At 35.2% G+C, this 14,421-nt stretch overlaps 1 protein-coding gene across 2 annotated transcripts in view; it reads left to right on the plus strand.

The window, feature by feature from the left end:
• Positions 1-12,288, plus strand: part of SMARCAD1 (SNF2 related chromatin remodeling ATPase with DExD box 1) — a 77,566-nt gene extending 65,278 nt beyond the window's left edge. For both annotated transcript variants that reach the window (XM_080796775.1, XM_080796776.1), the window contains 8 exons: positions 1,250-1,345; positions 1,441-1,558; positions 1,777-1,898; positions 3,578-3,766; positions 4,394-4,512; positions 5,641-5,823; positions 6,803-6,912; positions 10,908-12,288. In XM_080796775.1, coding sequence (XP_080652901.1) covers positions 1,250-1,345; positions 1,441-1,558; positions 1,777-1,898; positions 3,578-3,766; positions 4,394-4,512; positions 5,641-5,823; positions 6,803-6,912; positions 10,908-10,969 — 999 coding nt within the window. In that variant the 3' untranslated portion in view covers positions 10,970-12,288. The remainder of the gene's footprint in view (positions 1-1,249; positions 1,346-1,440; positions 1,559-1,776; positions 1,899-3,577; positions 3,767-4,393; positions 4,513-5,640; positions 5,824-6,802; positions 6,913-10,907) is intronic.
• The last annotated feature ends 2,133 nt before the right edge of the window (positions 12,289-14,421 follow it).

A 14,421-nucleotide genomic window follows, 5' to 3' on the forward strand; every position in this document is an offset into this window, starting at 1 on the left:
AGACAGAGATCACAAGTAGGCAGAGAGGCAGGCAGAGAGAGAGGGGGAAGCAGGCTCCCTGCTGAGCAGAGAGCCGGATGCGGGGCTCCATCCCAGGACCCTGGGATCATGGGCTTAACCCACTGAGCTACCCAAAAAAAGATCTTTTAATAAAGAAAAGTACAGTATAGTCTTCAGGAACTCCTACTAAGCTCTCCAGTACAGCAGTGTTTATATAGATTCTTAATTCTTTCCCGTTACATATATTTTGCAAAAATTCTCTATGATGTTCTTCCACTGCAAATTAACTGCCTTCTAAACTTTCAGTAATATATTCACTCCCACTTGATGGTCTCATAGATTATAGAATATGGAGGACTTCTTTAATTCTTCAAAATTAACAGGGCTTAACTAGGAACCATCCGTGTCTTTTAGAACACATGGTGCACATCACCTGTACTAGCTTTCTTTTGGGGTCATTTTTCTAGATGTAAATACAAATTTTCTACTTATCTCTCTTTTTCCCTTCTCTTCTCCCCACCCTGTTAAACACACACACACACTTTCATGAGAGCTATCTGGTAATTTAGTTATGACTCATTAGTTATGACTTAAATTTCTGAACACCATCGTAGTTCAATTTTATTAGCTCAGCAGAGTACATGAAACCTCAAAGTACATATGGAGCTTGAAGAAGTAGGTTAATAGCCCAGAGTTAAAATGTGGAATTCCATCTAGAATGAAGTGAGTTTCTATGGAAAATAACTCAGATTGTGGTGAGGATGATTTTCACATTCTGTAATCTTGCTAACTGTGGTCTTTTTTTTTTTTTTTAAAGATTTTATTTATTTATTTGACAGAGATCACAAGTAGGCAGAGAGGCAGACAGAGAGAGAGGAGGAAGCAGGCTTCCTGCTGAGCAGAGAGCCCGATGCGGGGCTCGATCCCAGGACCCTGAGATCATGACCTGAGCCGAAGGCAGAGGCTTTAACCCACTGAGCCACCCAGGCGCCCCAACTGGTCATTTAAATGAGTAATTTCTAGGGATGCCTGTGTGTCTCAGTTAGTTAAGCAACTGCCTTCAGCTCAGGTCATGATCCTGGAGTTCCAGGATCGAGTCCCACATTGGGCTCTCTGCTCAGTGGGGAGTCTGCTTCTCCTTCTCTTGTTCTCTCTCTCTCTCCTTCTCAAATAAATAAGTAAAACCTTAAAGTAAATAAGTAAATAAATAATTTCTAAGTGGATGTGTTCTTTTTTTTTTTTTATTTAGAAATCAGCAGATGAGCAAAGTATATATGAAAAAGAGAGAATAGCACACGCGAAACAAATTATAAAACCATTTATTCTCAGAAGGGTAAAAGAAGAGGTAACTTACCTGCATACTTATTGTGATGATTGTTTTTTAGAAATCTGTTTTCTTCTTTATTTGAAAGATCTGCTTAAACTGTTTTCCTTTCTCAGGTTCTCAAGCAGCTACCCCCCAAGAAAGATCGAATTGAATTGTGTGCAATGTCAGAGAAACAGGAGCAGCTCTATTTGGGTCTTTTCAACAGATTGAAAAAATCTATCAATAACATGGGTATAATCTGATTTTCACAATTGCATGTAAAAAGTAATCCTGTATTGGTCCTACATTTTGTTTAGTCATGTTACAGTGGGATTTGCTCATTTTTAAAAACTACTTAGAATTTGAAGAAATAATTTTAAACTTTTTGTTTGCACTGAGATGTATTTCAGCAGACAGCTGTAAACTTGGTTTTGTTTTTTTGTTTTTAATGTGTGCTCTTTGGATTACAGAAAAAAACACAGAAATGTGCAATGTCATGATGCAATTAAGAAAAATGGCCAATCATCCTTTATTACATCGCCAATATTACACAGCTGAAAAGCTCAAGGAAATGTCTCAGCTTATGCTAAAGGTAAGGATTTCATATTATGTTAACATTGACCTTTATTAACACTGTTAAACATAAGGTTAAATTGTCAGGCTACCTAAAGATGAGTCAAGCCTCATAAGAGTATTGATCCATTAACCCCGTATTTAAGAACAGCATTTTTTATTAAAGATTTTATATATTTATTGACAGAGACACAGTGAGAGAGGGAACACAAGCAAGGGGAGTGGGAGAGGGAGAAGCAGACTTCCCACTGAACAGGGAGCTGGATGTGGGGCTTGATCCCAGGATCCTGGGGTCATGACCTGAGCCAAAGGCAGACGCTTAACGACTAAGCCACCAGACTCCCCCCAAAAAACATTTTTAAGACAAAGTTCAAGATAATTTAGGGGAACATAAGAGCTGAGAGGGCTAACAGTCTGTATTAGGAGTCAGCAAACTATGGCCTTAGGGCCAAATATGACAGTGGCTGTTTTTATAAATAAAGTTTTATTTTAACACAGCCACATCTTTCTGTTTCTGTTTTTTGTGACCTCTTTCTCAGTACAGACATACCTGGGAGATATTCCAGGTTTGGCTCCAGACCACTGCAGGAGAGTCAAATTAATTTTTTGTTTCCCTGTGCATATATAAGTTACGTTTACATTGTACTGTAATCAATTAAGTGAGCAGTAGGATTATGTCTAAAAAAGTGTACATGCTTAAATTTAAAAATGCTAAAAAAAATGCTGCTGTCATCTGAGCTTTCAGCAAGTTGTAATCACTGATCACCATAACAAATACAGTGGTAATGAAAAAGCTTGAAATATTTTAAGATTTACCAGAAACACAAAATGAGCAATATTGTTGGCAAAATAACACCAGTTGACTTGGTCAACACAGGGTTGCCACAGACCTTCAATTTGTAAAAAGCACATTATCTGTGAAACCCATACACAAAAAAGGTGAAGCAAGGTATGCCTCTATAAGGGCAGAGTTGAGGAGTTGCAAAATAGATCATTGTGCCTACAGAACCTACCCAAGATATTTACTGTGTGGCTCTTTACAGAAAGTTTGCCAATTCCTGATTGAGATTGCCATAATGCACTTCTTTATTCTACCAAAAAGATCACTCGGATTTTATGTCCAGGGTAGTGAGTTGTTTTCTCCATTTGTTTTCTTCATGTTTTTATTATATTTTGTCTACAGTTTTATTAATCTTTATTTTTGCCTCATTCTCCATAGCACCCACCCTTAGTTCTCCCTTACAGATCTTCATGTTAAAAGCAACTATTTGCTTTTTAAATGTTTTTATATTATTTTAAATTTATTATGGAAAATTTCAAACGTGTAAATAGAGAGAATTGTATAATGAAATCCTCTGCCCATGTAAGCTTCACCCATTTTTCTTTTTTACAGTTATTATCTAGAATGACACTACTCTTGTTTCATCTAGACCCTTCCCCAGGATTATTGTGAGCCAAATTCTAGATATTCCTTCATCTATGAATATTTCAGGATGTTGTCTAAAACAATAAGGACTTTTCCCCCTTTATTGTACCTAAAATAATGAATATTACTTTCCTTTGTTAAATTGTACCATGTAAAATGTGCTGTTTAGCTACTTAATATTTTATCAGATATGAACAGTTTTATTCAAGCATTCTGGTCATATTATAAATTATCTTCATTTTGATGTGTGTATTATTCTGTTTTGTTTTAAGGAACCTACACATTGTGAGGCTAATCCTGACTTGATCTTTGAAGATATGGAAGTTATGACAGACTTTGAATTACATGTACTTTGTAAACAATATCGACATATTAATAACTTCCAGTTAGACATGGACTTGATTTTAGATTCTGGAAAATTCCGAGTTTTAGGATGCATCTTGTCTGAATTGAAACAGAAGGTAATAAAGAAGAATGCTACTCTTCTTGTATTTTTCCAATTAGTTAAACTTCTTTAAAATAATTGTGGCATGATTTGACTTTCTTGAAGCTTTAGCCTATATCTGTTATACGTATTTCTAAAAATTAATGCTTTGAGCATTTAGGGGATATATTTGGGGATATGTTTTCCTGATTAATTTTCCTCCTTTGAGTCTGAAAAAGAAAAATAGAAGTTAGTAGAATACATTTGTATTGATGTTTTTAAAAAATAATCTTAAATGTCATTATTTCATGAGTGACAATCTATATCACTCATAGATTGCCTCAAAATTAGTATTTTGAGGATACCATGTTATTTATATACTACTACTATTTATATGTGAAACAGCTTAAATTGTAAGATCATAATCCAAATAGTACTTTTGTAGCTGTTTTCATTAACTGTCCTTGAAAATCAAAACAGAATTAAATTTTAGGTGTGAAGTTTAGAAATTAAGGTAGTTTTATTTATATATAAGCTTGTTACATCTATAACAAGAAATTTACCTTTGCTGTGGTCACTTAATTTTTATTAAAGAAGCAGTTGATCATTAGATACTTACAATTTTATTTTTCCGTGTATCTAATCCATATATGTATTTTCACAGGGTGATAGAGTTGTATTATTTAGCCAATTTACCATGATGCTGGATATTTTAGAGGTTCTCTTAAAACATCATCAGCATAGGTACCTCAGATTAGATGGGAAGACTCAGATTTCTGAAAGGTTGGTATACTTCACTTCAATTTCAGAAAATCTCCACCTCACCTCCAAATAAGAGTAAATGTTGGAATTTTAAATATGTATCAGGCATTTGATTGAATTTTATTACTTTTGAGTCTTTCGTGTGGTTATTTCAAATCATTGATTGTCCTAAAATAAGGAAAATTTTCTGTTTTTGATCTGAATTGCATAGAAATCTGTTCCTATATTTAATTAGAATGTTTTCTCCTTTAAGACTCATTCAGACCCTTGAAACACCTTACCTTTAAACCAAGATTGTTTAAAAAGCAAAAACCAAGATTGTTTTAAAATCTTGGGCTTTTTGTATTTTAAGAGTGATTGAATAAGTTTGGTTTGTTTATTTTTTTAATTCCCAAATATTAAAAGATTGTCTTAAAAAAAAAAAAAAAGGAATACTTTTTCCAGTGTGTTTAAACTGCATTATATCTTTTGGTTTATTTTTTATCAGCCAAAATGCAATTTTTTTCTTGCATTAAAGATAGAAGATATGCTAAAAGAGAACACACTGCTCTAGTTTGATCTTAAGATCTTTAGTTCATCTGGTATCAAGGGCAGCTGCTAATAGGCTTCTGAGAAAGCTAAAGATTGAAAAGTGGTATCCAAAATTTAGATAAGTCAGAAGTCATTAAACAAAGGAGAAAAAAACTCTTTGGCATTACTCAAACCTGAATAGTTGAATTAAAGTGAGAACTAGTAGAAAGAGAAATGGTATAGAAGAGAAATGTTATAGAAAAGAAGTTGGTGGGGCACCTGGGTGGCTCAGTGGGTTAAGCCTCTACCTTCAGCTCAGGTCATGATCTCAGGGTCCTGGGATCGAGCCCCGCATCGGGCTCACTATTCAGCAGGGAGCCTGCTTCCCCTTCTCTCTCTGCCTGCCTCTCTGCCTACTTGTGATCTCTGTCTGTCAAATAAATAAATAAAATCTTAAAAAAAGAAAAGAAGTTGGTGAATTGGGAAGGTCTTCCAGTAAAGTAACTGCAGGAAAGGTAATTATATTACCAAGACCATATATTTACATCTTTGGGGTTTTTTTTTCAATGCCGTATGATTGTTTTCAGTTTTAGCTATATACATTCTAGTGAAATTTAGCCTGATATTTTTATCTTATAGGATTCACCTAATTGACGAGTTTAATACCGATATGGATATCTTTGTGTTTCTGCTGTCAACAAAAGCTGGTGGCTTAGGAATAAACCTCACTTCAGCGAATGTTGTTATACTTCATGATATTGACTGTAACCCATATAATGACAAACAAGCAGAAGACAGATGCCACAGAGTAGGCCAGACTAAGTAAGTGTTTTGAGTTGAAATTTATTTTTAACCAAATGACAATTTAATTTGTATAGAATAGTAGAATATGGTCTGTCAGTGTCCTGCTTCATTTTTGTATTTTCAGCAGAGCTTGGCTGCTGATATATTTCATACCATCAGTGTTCCTGTGTAACCTATTCATTTTCTAGTAGTTAAAGGAAAACAACCTCCCACATCACCCCAATTAGTTCTGCAGCTGATGAAAACAAAATATACCAATGGTTCAGCTCCTTTGAAAAATATTAGTAGTTAAAAAGGCTTGTTAAACCACTGAAAAGCCAGATAGTAATATGTATACTATTGCTACCCTATTATCCTTTAGGAAATACATTATTTGAGTTGTAGATATTTTAGGTGAAGGGTCATTTTGACATTGGATCTTAAAGAGGTGCCAGTACCTATAATTCAACTCTACTTTCACATGTAAGTAGTGAATAATCAATGTTTTCTATTTGGAGTGTGTTACTGTATTTCTAAAAGATCTTGATAAGTTCATTTATGAATCAGATATTTATCTCTACCTATTACGGGATTAAAACTGCCTGTGTAATCTTTGCACTTCACTATACTTTCTTACTTTTTATACTGAATTATTTAATGGAACCTGACAAGTAAACCATGTTCCTTTTTATTTTTATTTATTCATTTTTGTTTTTGTTTAACATGTTCCATTTTAAGATGAATACCTATCTGAACCCAGACTGTTTGTTGTAGTAAGTTTTACCAGTAATTTTTGGATTACAGATATCTTGGATTAATAAGAAAGGTCATGTAAAAGTTACATGCTCAGAAAACATCAATCCCAAGTTTGAATAAAAGGGAATTTAAAGTTAAGGATATATTTGTTATACAGTTTTCAAATTATTCTTATTGAACTCTGAGATGTTTTGTATAGCTTATATGTATCCAAATAATTTTATATTAAGTAACCAATGGACATATCTTCTATTTACTTTAGAGAAGTACTAGTTATAAAATTAATAAGCCAAGGGACAATTGAAGAATCCATGCTAAAAATTAACCAACAGAAATTGAAACTTGAACAAGATATGACCACAGTCGATGAAGGTAGGTTGTTTGTAAACAGAAACATCAATATTTATTTATCTGAAATGGCATCAAAGTAGCACTAGCATGGGATTAACAAAAATTGCCCAAATCCTTCACTGGCATACAGTATAGGAAAAGCATGCTCATTTCAAAAGTACTACAGTAACTAAGATTATTTAGCCAGAATTGATACAACCACTTGATTTTGGATAATTCTGTCTCCTATCCCTTATCTCATGACACCAAAACCTGTTCTCCTTTAGCACTGCTGCCACCCACCCAGGTGTATAGATTTTATTCTAACAGTAAGTCTTTAAATAGAACCATCATAGTTACTAGTTAATGGGGTTTTAGCAGTTTGATTTTTGGACTCCCCACTGTGTTTATATAAGCTGCTTCTTATGGACTGGTTCATTTCCCTGAGAACATATTCACATACTCTTTTGTGAAATGAGGATGGTGGGAGATAGAGTATAAACCTATTGACTGTATTACTAGAGCTAAAGAAAAGCAGGGGAGGAGAGAGGGCTGTTGTCATATTTATATAGTTAATTTTCCTGTTCTAATATGGCTTCACTGTCTTCTACAATGCCCATATTCAGTGTCCTCTGATTAAAACTTTTCAAAAAATAAACTTTTTTTTTAAAGATTTTATTTATTTATTTGACAGAAATAGACAGTGAGAGAGGGAAAAGAAGCTAGGAGAGTGAGAGGGAGAAGCAGGCTTCCTGCTGAGAGGGATCTGATGTGGGTTCGAACCCAAGACCCCAGGATCACGCCCTGAGCTGAAGGCAGATGGTTAACCGACTAAGCCACCCAGGTGCCCCAGTAAACTTTCATTTGTTTATCTGGGGTAAGTGGCTGGCTCTGTTGGGCAGTTCAGTTTAGACGTTCTACTCTTCTGTTTTAGCTCTGTATATTCCTCATCCTTTGGGAGCCGTGTATTACCTCCGTGTCTTGAGTTTGTGGTGGGGGGGGGTGGTTTAGAGTCATAGTTTGAAGTAACCTTCCATTTTCTACCTTTATTCACTTAAGTTTTTGCTTTGTCTATTCTGCAGAAGTCAGCTTCCATTCTTCTGTTTGCTTTTCATCTCCCAAAATTTGTTGACAGCTCTCTCTTCACTATTGTCTTTTTCTTCTTTCTCTTTTGTATAGTGCCCCTAATTTCTTTTTTCCATGGCATTTTAATGGTATTTCAGATAAGCCCAGTGTATGTCCATATCTAGTCATAATTCACGTAAATTATTTGTATTTATGTAAAGTTGTTTGGTCTAAAATTTTACCTGTTATGTTCACATCAAGTATCTGTTAAAATAGCAATTTATTTCAGCTATGCTTTTAGACTGTTACCTCTAAAGCGTTTAGTTATAAAGAATCATTCTCCCATTTAGTACTCTTTTTTTTCTGTAGGAACTTTTCCTCTGTCTTGTTAAAGCTATTTTTATCAGTTTTTTCTGGTGTTTTATTTGGTAGGCTAAGGATACAATAATGTCTTTATTTTTTAACTACAATGATTTTGTCATCTTTGCTTTTGGTTTCATTTAAATGATTAGGCACTGACCCATTGAGGGTGCATGTACCCTTTTCATCTCTTGCAGCGAAGTTATTTTTTCCACTGTAAACGAAAAGTATATTTGTAATTGAGTATATCTGTGCTTTATGTTAACAATCTTGCCCCCCCCCCCTTCATAAAACTATGAAAGAAAAGTGCCATGATTTCTCTCAGAAATGCTTGTCAGATTTTTGTGTTTCTAGAGCTTGCCTTAGTGGTTCTCAAAGTGCAATCCCTGGACCAACAGCAACAACATCACCTGGGAAATTGCCTTGAGATGCAAATTCCCAAGCCCAGCTCCATCCCTGTTCAATCAGAAATTGGGAATGGAACTTGATACTCTTATTGGGGTTCTGATACATGCTAAAGTCAGAGAACCACTGCTTTAGAATAAGGATTGGGGCACCTGGGTGGCTCAGTGGGTTAAAGCCTCTGCCTTTGGCTCAGGTCATGATCCCTGGGTCCTGGGATCAAGCCCCACATCAGGCTCTCTGCTCAAAAGGGAGCCTGCTCTCTCTGCCTGCCTCTCTGCCTACTTGTGATCTCTCCCTCTGTCAAATAAAGAAATAAAATCTTAAAAAAAAAAAAAAAGAATAAGGATTGTGGTTTGGGCATGTGTTTTCTTTAATCTCTTAATGTGATTATATTAATAGATTTTCTACCTTTTAAAACTTTTAATAACGGAAATTTTCATGCAGAGATGTTGAAAGCATAATATAAGTGAATTTAGCAGTTCTAAACGTTTTGCTTCATCTACCTTTTTCCCTCAGCCATTTCAATCAGTTATAGACATGACATGTCATTCTGAATATTTATGATTCCCTTTAATTTGCTCTACAATACCATCATTACATCCAAGAAAATTAACAATAATTTCCAAATACTACGTTTTCCCAATTATCCCCAATGTCTTTTATAGCTTCAAAAAAAAATCTGTATTTCACACACTGCATTTTATTGCATTGTATCTTTAGCATCTTCAAACTCAGAAGAGTCTCCTCACCCCTTTTTCCTTCTTTCCACCTTTCCCTCCGTTCCCAGAATACTGAATCTTGTACAGTCTTGTCTTATACTTCTGCATTCTTGTTGTCTTACTGTCTTCTGGAGGACAAGTTTCAAGTTAGATTTCATGGGCTATTAAGTCTATGGATGAACCTCAAGACAAGGGTGTCTGCGAACTTGAGAGTTTATGGAATAGTCTGTTGTTTCTGTGCACATGTTTTTAAATGAAAGAAGAGTAGATAAAAGTACTCATAATTTTAGATTATAACTGGGGTGTATATGTATGGCAGGGAAAAGTTGTTAGTTTGGTTGTATTTTAGCCACATCTAATTATAAAATTACTCATTGCTATGAATGTACAAATATTTATGAATTGTCAGCTATACCATTGTCACTATAAACTAATATATCAGCTCATCTCTAAACAGTCTTGAGTAATTAACTGACACAAGGTGTTTTCCCACTTCAGAAAAATCCTGGGGGCACCTGGGTGGCTCAGTCGGTTGAACATCCAGCTCTTGGTTTCAGCTCAGGTCATGATCTCATGGGTTGTGGGATTGAGCCCCGTGTTGGGCTGCATGCTCAGTGGGGAGTCTGCTTGAGAGTCTCTCTCCCTTCCCCGACTTGGGAGTGCATGCTCTCTGTCTCAGATAAACAAATCTTAAAAAATAAAAAAAATCCAGAATGCTTCTTGCATAAGTGTCTAGATACTGGAGTCTGATTTAATTGAAATTTGGGGCAAACCTTGGGAGAAGGTTATTTACAGTGGGCACTTTAATCTTCAACTGGTATACCTTACTCATAATCTTGTTTAGATGTGCCAATTAAGTCTAAGTGATTGTTTCTTTGGGTTGAAAGTAAGGGTGTAGATGAATGATTTCTGTTTGGTTGTCTTTGTTTTCACTATTTAGTTTGTTGCATAAATGTTTTTATCGAGTAAACCTGGGTAGTAAATACTGTGTGCTATATGAATAGAATATGATCCAAACTAATATGTGCCTGTCTTTATATATTTCTGTCAGCTCAGAAACCTAGCCTCTAGAATACTGTGTTGGCAATATGAACATAAGCACAGAGGAAATAGCCCTAAACATATGTAGAGAATTGCAAAGGTTGTTTTGTTTTGTTTTGTTTTAGATTTATTTAGAGAGAGAGCGCATGCACAGTGGGGAGGGGCAGAGGGAGAGGGAGAGGGAATCTTAAGCAGATTCCGATCTGAGTGCAGAGCCCCTCAAAGGGCTCAGTGTCAAGACCCTGAGATTTGGACCTGAGGCAGAACCCAGAGTCAGGTGCTTAACGAACTACACCACCCAGGCACCCCTCATGAATGTTTTTAACAAGGACTGATGTGGAAGCAAACTGGGCTTTGAGAGATGATTTGGGAATTCACCAAAGATAGAGAAAATATATTTCATAAAATATTTTTATTAAACTTTTAATGCCCCTTTCTGACCTGCAGGTGACGAAGGGAGTATGCCAGCAGATATAGCCACATTACTAAAAACGTCAATGGGCCTGTGAAATTAAGAATTGTGAATTCCTAATTGATGAGGAAATATCAACTTGGTGCACTCAAGGACATTTACATTATGATGACCATGGGGTTTATGAACATTTATAACTTTTTATAATTTCCATATTACATTTCTCATAGTATGGACAACTTTTTTGCCACTAACTGAATTCTCCAGATGCTCACATGTGAAATTTCAAAAAAAAAAAAAACAAAAAAAAAACAAAACAAAAAAACAAAAAAAAACCCACACAAACATGTAGTCCTGAAGATGTTGAATAATCATTTTACAAAACAGTTTTCTGAATGGGGATTAGTTGGTGATTGTTTGTAACAAATATGCTAATGCTTTAGAAATGTCAGTATTTTTGTAATTATTTCTACCTCCAAATATATATATATTGTCTTTCACTGGATAATGTGTGTAGATTTTTACATGTGCCTTATTTGACAATGCTTATGTCTTGTTTTTCCGTGTCTCATTTGAAATTCTTGTTTTGTTAGTTTAAAGGATGCAGCTGTATAGATTATATAGCTTTCATTTTATTGCTATTTGAAGCAGATGTTCACCACTGTCAACAAGAACTCAACCTGAATTTAAAGGTGGCATTCCATTTACTAACACCCCCAGGTCCTTCCAAGTACTTCTGTTAAAACAAATTTGTTTGGCTAGGCACTAAGTTGTTTTCCAGTGATAGTAACGAAGAAGCCCTTATCTTGCTCCATGGATTAATTCCTTCTGTTCATTTCCCCACTGCACTAATTGTGCTTATTACTCTGCCTATTCTTGTGCATGTTTTCATTGATTTCCCTCTCCTGGCTTTTGCTTCTCTTGAAACTGTTGCCCAGTCACTTCTGCTCCAGTTCTCTTTACTCTCTAAATAGCGGTTTATTCTTGCCACGTATCAGCACAATGTGGGTAACATTTGTCTAGCCTGGCAGAACAGGTTAACAGGCAATTTCACGTCAAAGCAGACTGAATGTGACTTCGTATTAAGGCAGCGTTAGGTACTGCATGGAAATAGGTCATTAACTTTAAACACTTCTCAAAATATAATTTATCAGTTTCCAGAATTTCCAGTACAGGACCTCCTGAAGAGAGAGCCATTGTTCAATTCAATTCAGTGTGGGTGACAAAGTGAAATTTAGAAGAAGTAAAGTTGTCTATTTGATATTTAACTCTTTATTAAATCTTTCTTTAAATTTTTGCCTGTCAGTCTATCTTGCTGTTTTTATTATACATCAGTTTCTTTGTAAACTTGTGAGTTTCATGTGTTTTGTTTTTATTATGTAAATATCATTATAAATAAACTTATTTATAAATCATAGACTTGTTAATTTCGGAGATTGTACTTTCAAGGCATCCTGACTTGCTAAGATGCTAAGGTCATATAATCCTCTGGAATTAGAAGAGTAATGAAGCTCTCAAAGCAATCTTCAGATATTATACTCTGAACATGATTCAGTAGATTTACCCAATCTTGAAGGTATATTGGATATAATGGATATATTTTAGTATAATGGGGCTAGAAGGAATCTACAAATATTACTACCTCCTCCTACATCACAGGACCCAAATCTCTTGGATTGTTGGATATACTACCTTTCGAAATCTCATAACTTTTCTGTAATAATGTGTCTTTAGGGATAGGCTGGTTTTTTGTTGTTATTAAGTCCGTATTATCTTTAATGAGATGTAGTTGCATTCTCCCTGTAATGCTCTATTATGTCTTGGGCTTAATAAAAATATTTGTGATCATAAGTTGTATTTTCACACCCTTTTTAATAGTTTCTAACTCTCCTAAATACAATATTGAGCTCAAAGGAGATCGTTTGTGCTTAATATTGTCTGTTTCTCAATAAAATGGAATTTATTACTTAGGATATATTCCCATTAGTCCTTTCACTGGACTCATGTTCGTGTGAACATCATAATCCATTACCAGTGGTAAAGAGCATGTGAAGCCATAGTTGGAATATCATCCTGACCAACTGAAGCAACTTTTATTTTTTAATGTAACTTACAAGGAGGTAGAAGACATTTGCCTTATGTGTTTTATAACTATATTCCTGACCCCATAGACTTGTAGCTCTATTCCAATAGATATTTATATTGTAACTTTAACTACTCTTGTTTCTGTTGATGTTATTGTATAGAGGTTAGATAGGAGTATTAGATTTGGTTTACATTTGTGTGGCCCTAAGCAAGACACTTAAATGTCCGTAAAATTAAGCAATTCTTTTAGCTCTTTCTTCCCAGAATGTGTGTTTTCTGATTACAGTCTGCAACTCTGATTCATCCATGTTCTCTCTTGCTCACTCAGCAAGGAGCCGTTTGTTTTGGGTACAGGATGGGATAATAGGATGTGTTGTCCCTTCAGTAAAAAAAGATGGCCTAAAGGTTGATGATGATGCTGTGATTGAAATGAAACACTTCTTATGAAGCCTGCCGTGATTGCATTTTATGTTTGAATTAACGATTTGTGTAAACAACCAGGACTGATGTTGTGAATTTTCATGTTAGATAAGCATTGTAGTTCTCACTTTCACTAAATTCCACTTTCATTAAAACTTGTCGGAGTGTAATTTTATGGCTGAAAATGAACATGCATAAGAGGAAAGAAAAGTCACTACCTTCATTACCTGGAGTATTATTTGAATTTCTTTTGTGAAAGATAATTTTTTTCTTTAAATTGCCTTGATAACATGATACAGTATTTTGCAGTGAGATTCACTTATAACCTGTTGTCATTTTTTAACCTCCACTAGCTATTAGAAAATGTGATCCAAGGAAGCAAGCCATTTGGGAACTATAGTTTGTTTGTTTAAAGATTTTATTTATTTATTTGTCAGAGAGAGGGAGCGAGCGAGTACAGGCAGGCAGAGTGGCAGCAGAGGCAGAGGGAGAAGCAGGCTCCCTGCTAAGCAAGGAGCCTAATGTGGGACTCAATCCCAGGACGCTGGGATCATGACCTGAGCCAAAGGCAGCGGGTTAAGCAACTGAGCCACTGGCGTCCCTATAGTTTGTTTTTATGTATAATCCTTAATGATTTATAAAGTATTTAACATCTTTTCTCCTATTTCATAGAACATCAGTGAGATGAAAGAAGCACCTTAAACAAAATCATACTTAGTCCAGCTTTCCTTTTTTTTTTTCTTTCTTCCCCTACACCCTCTCCCCATTTCTGGCTTAACCATGTTCTTCTCCTTCCTCTGTCCTTCATTTCAAGTATATGCCATCTACTTCATTAGTCTGTTTCTATATATAACGTGACCTACCAAGATTAGACAATCCAGTATTAATATTAACATGCAAATTGAACTAAAATATATTCCAGTGCTACAATTATGGTTTAAAACAGGTTGAGGGATAATTTGCAGTTACTTGGAAGTTTTCTATTTAAATGGCTTGTTTATATGGGCAGTTCTTGCTTTCCATGGTAGTGTGGGACCATAAAAA

This window comes from Martes martes, assembly GCF_963455335.1.
Source record: "Martes martes genome assembly, chromosome: 2".
NCBI lineage: Eukaryota > Metazoa > Chordata > Mammalia > Carnivora > Mustelidae > Martes > Martes martes.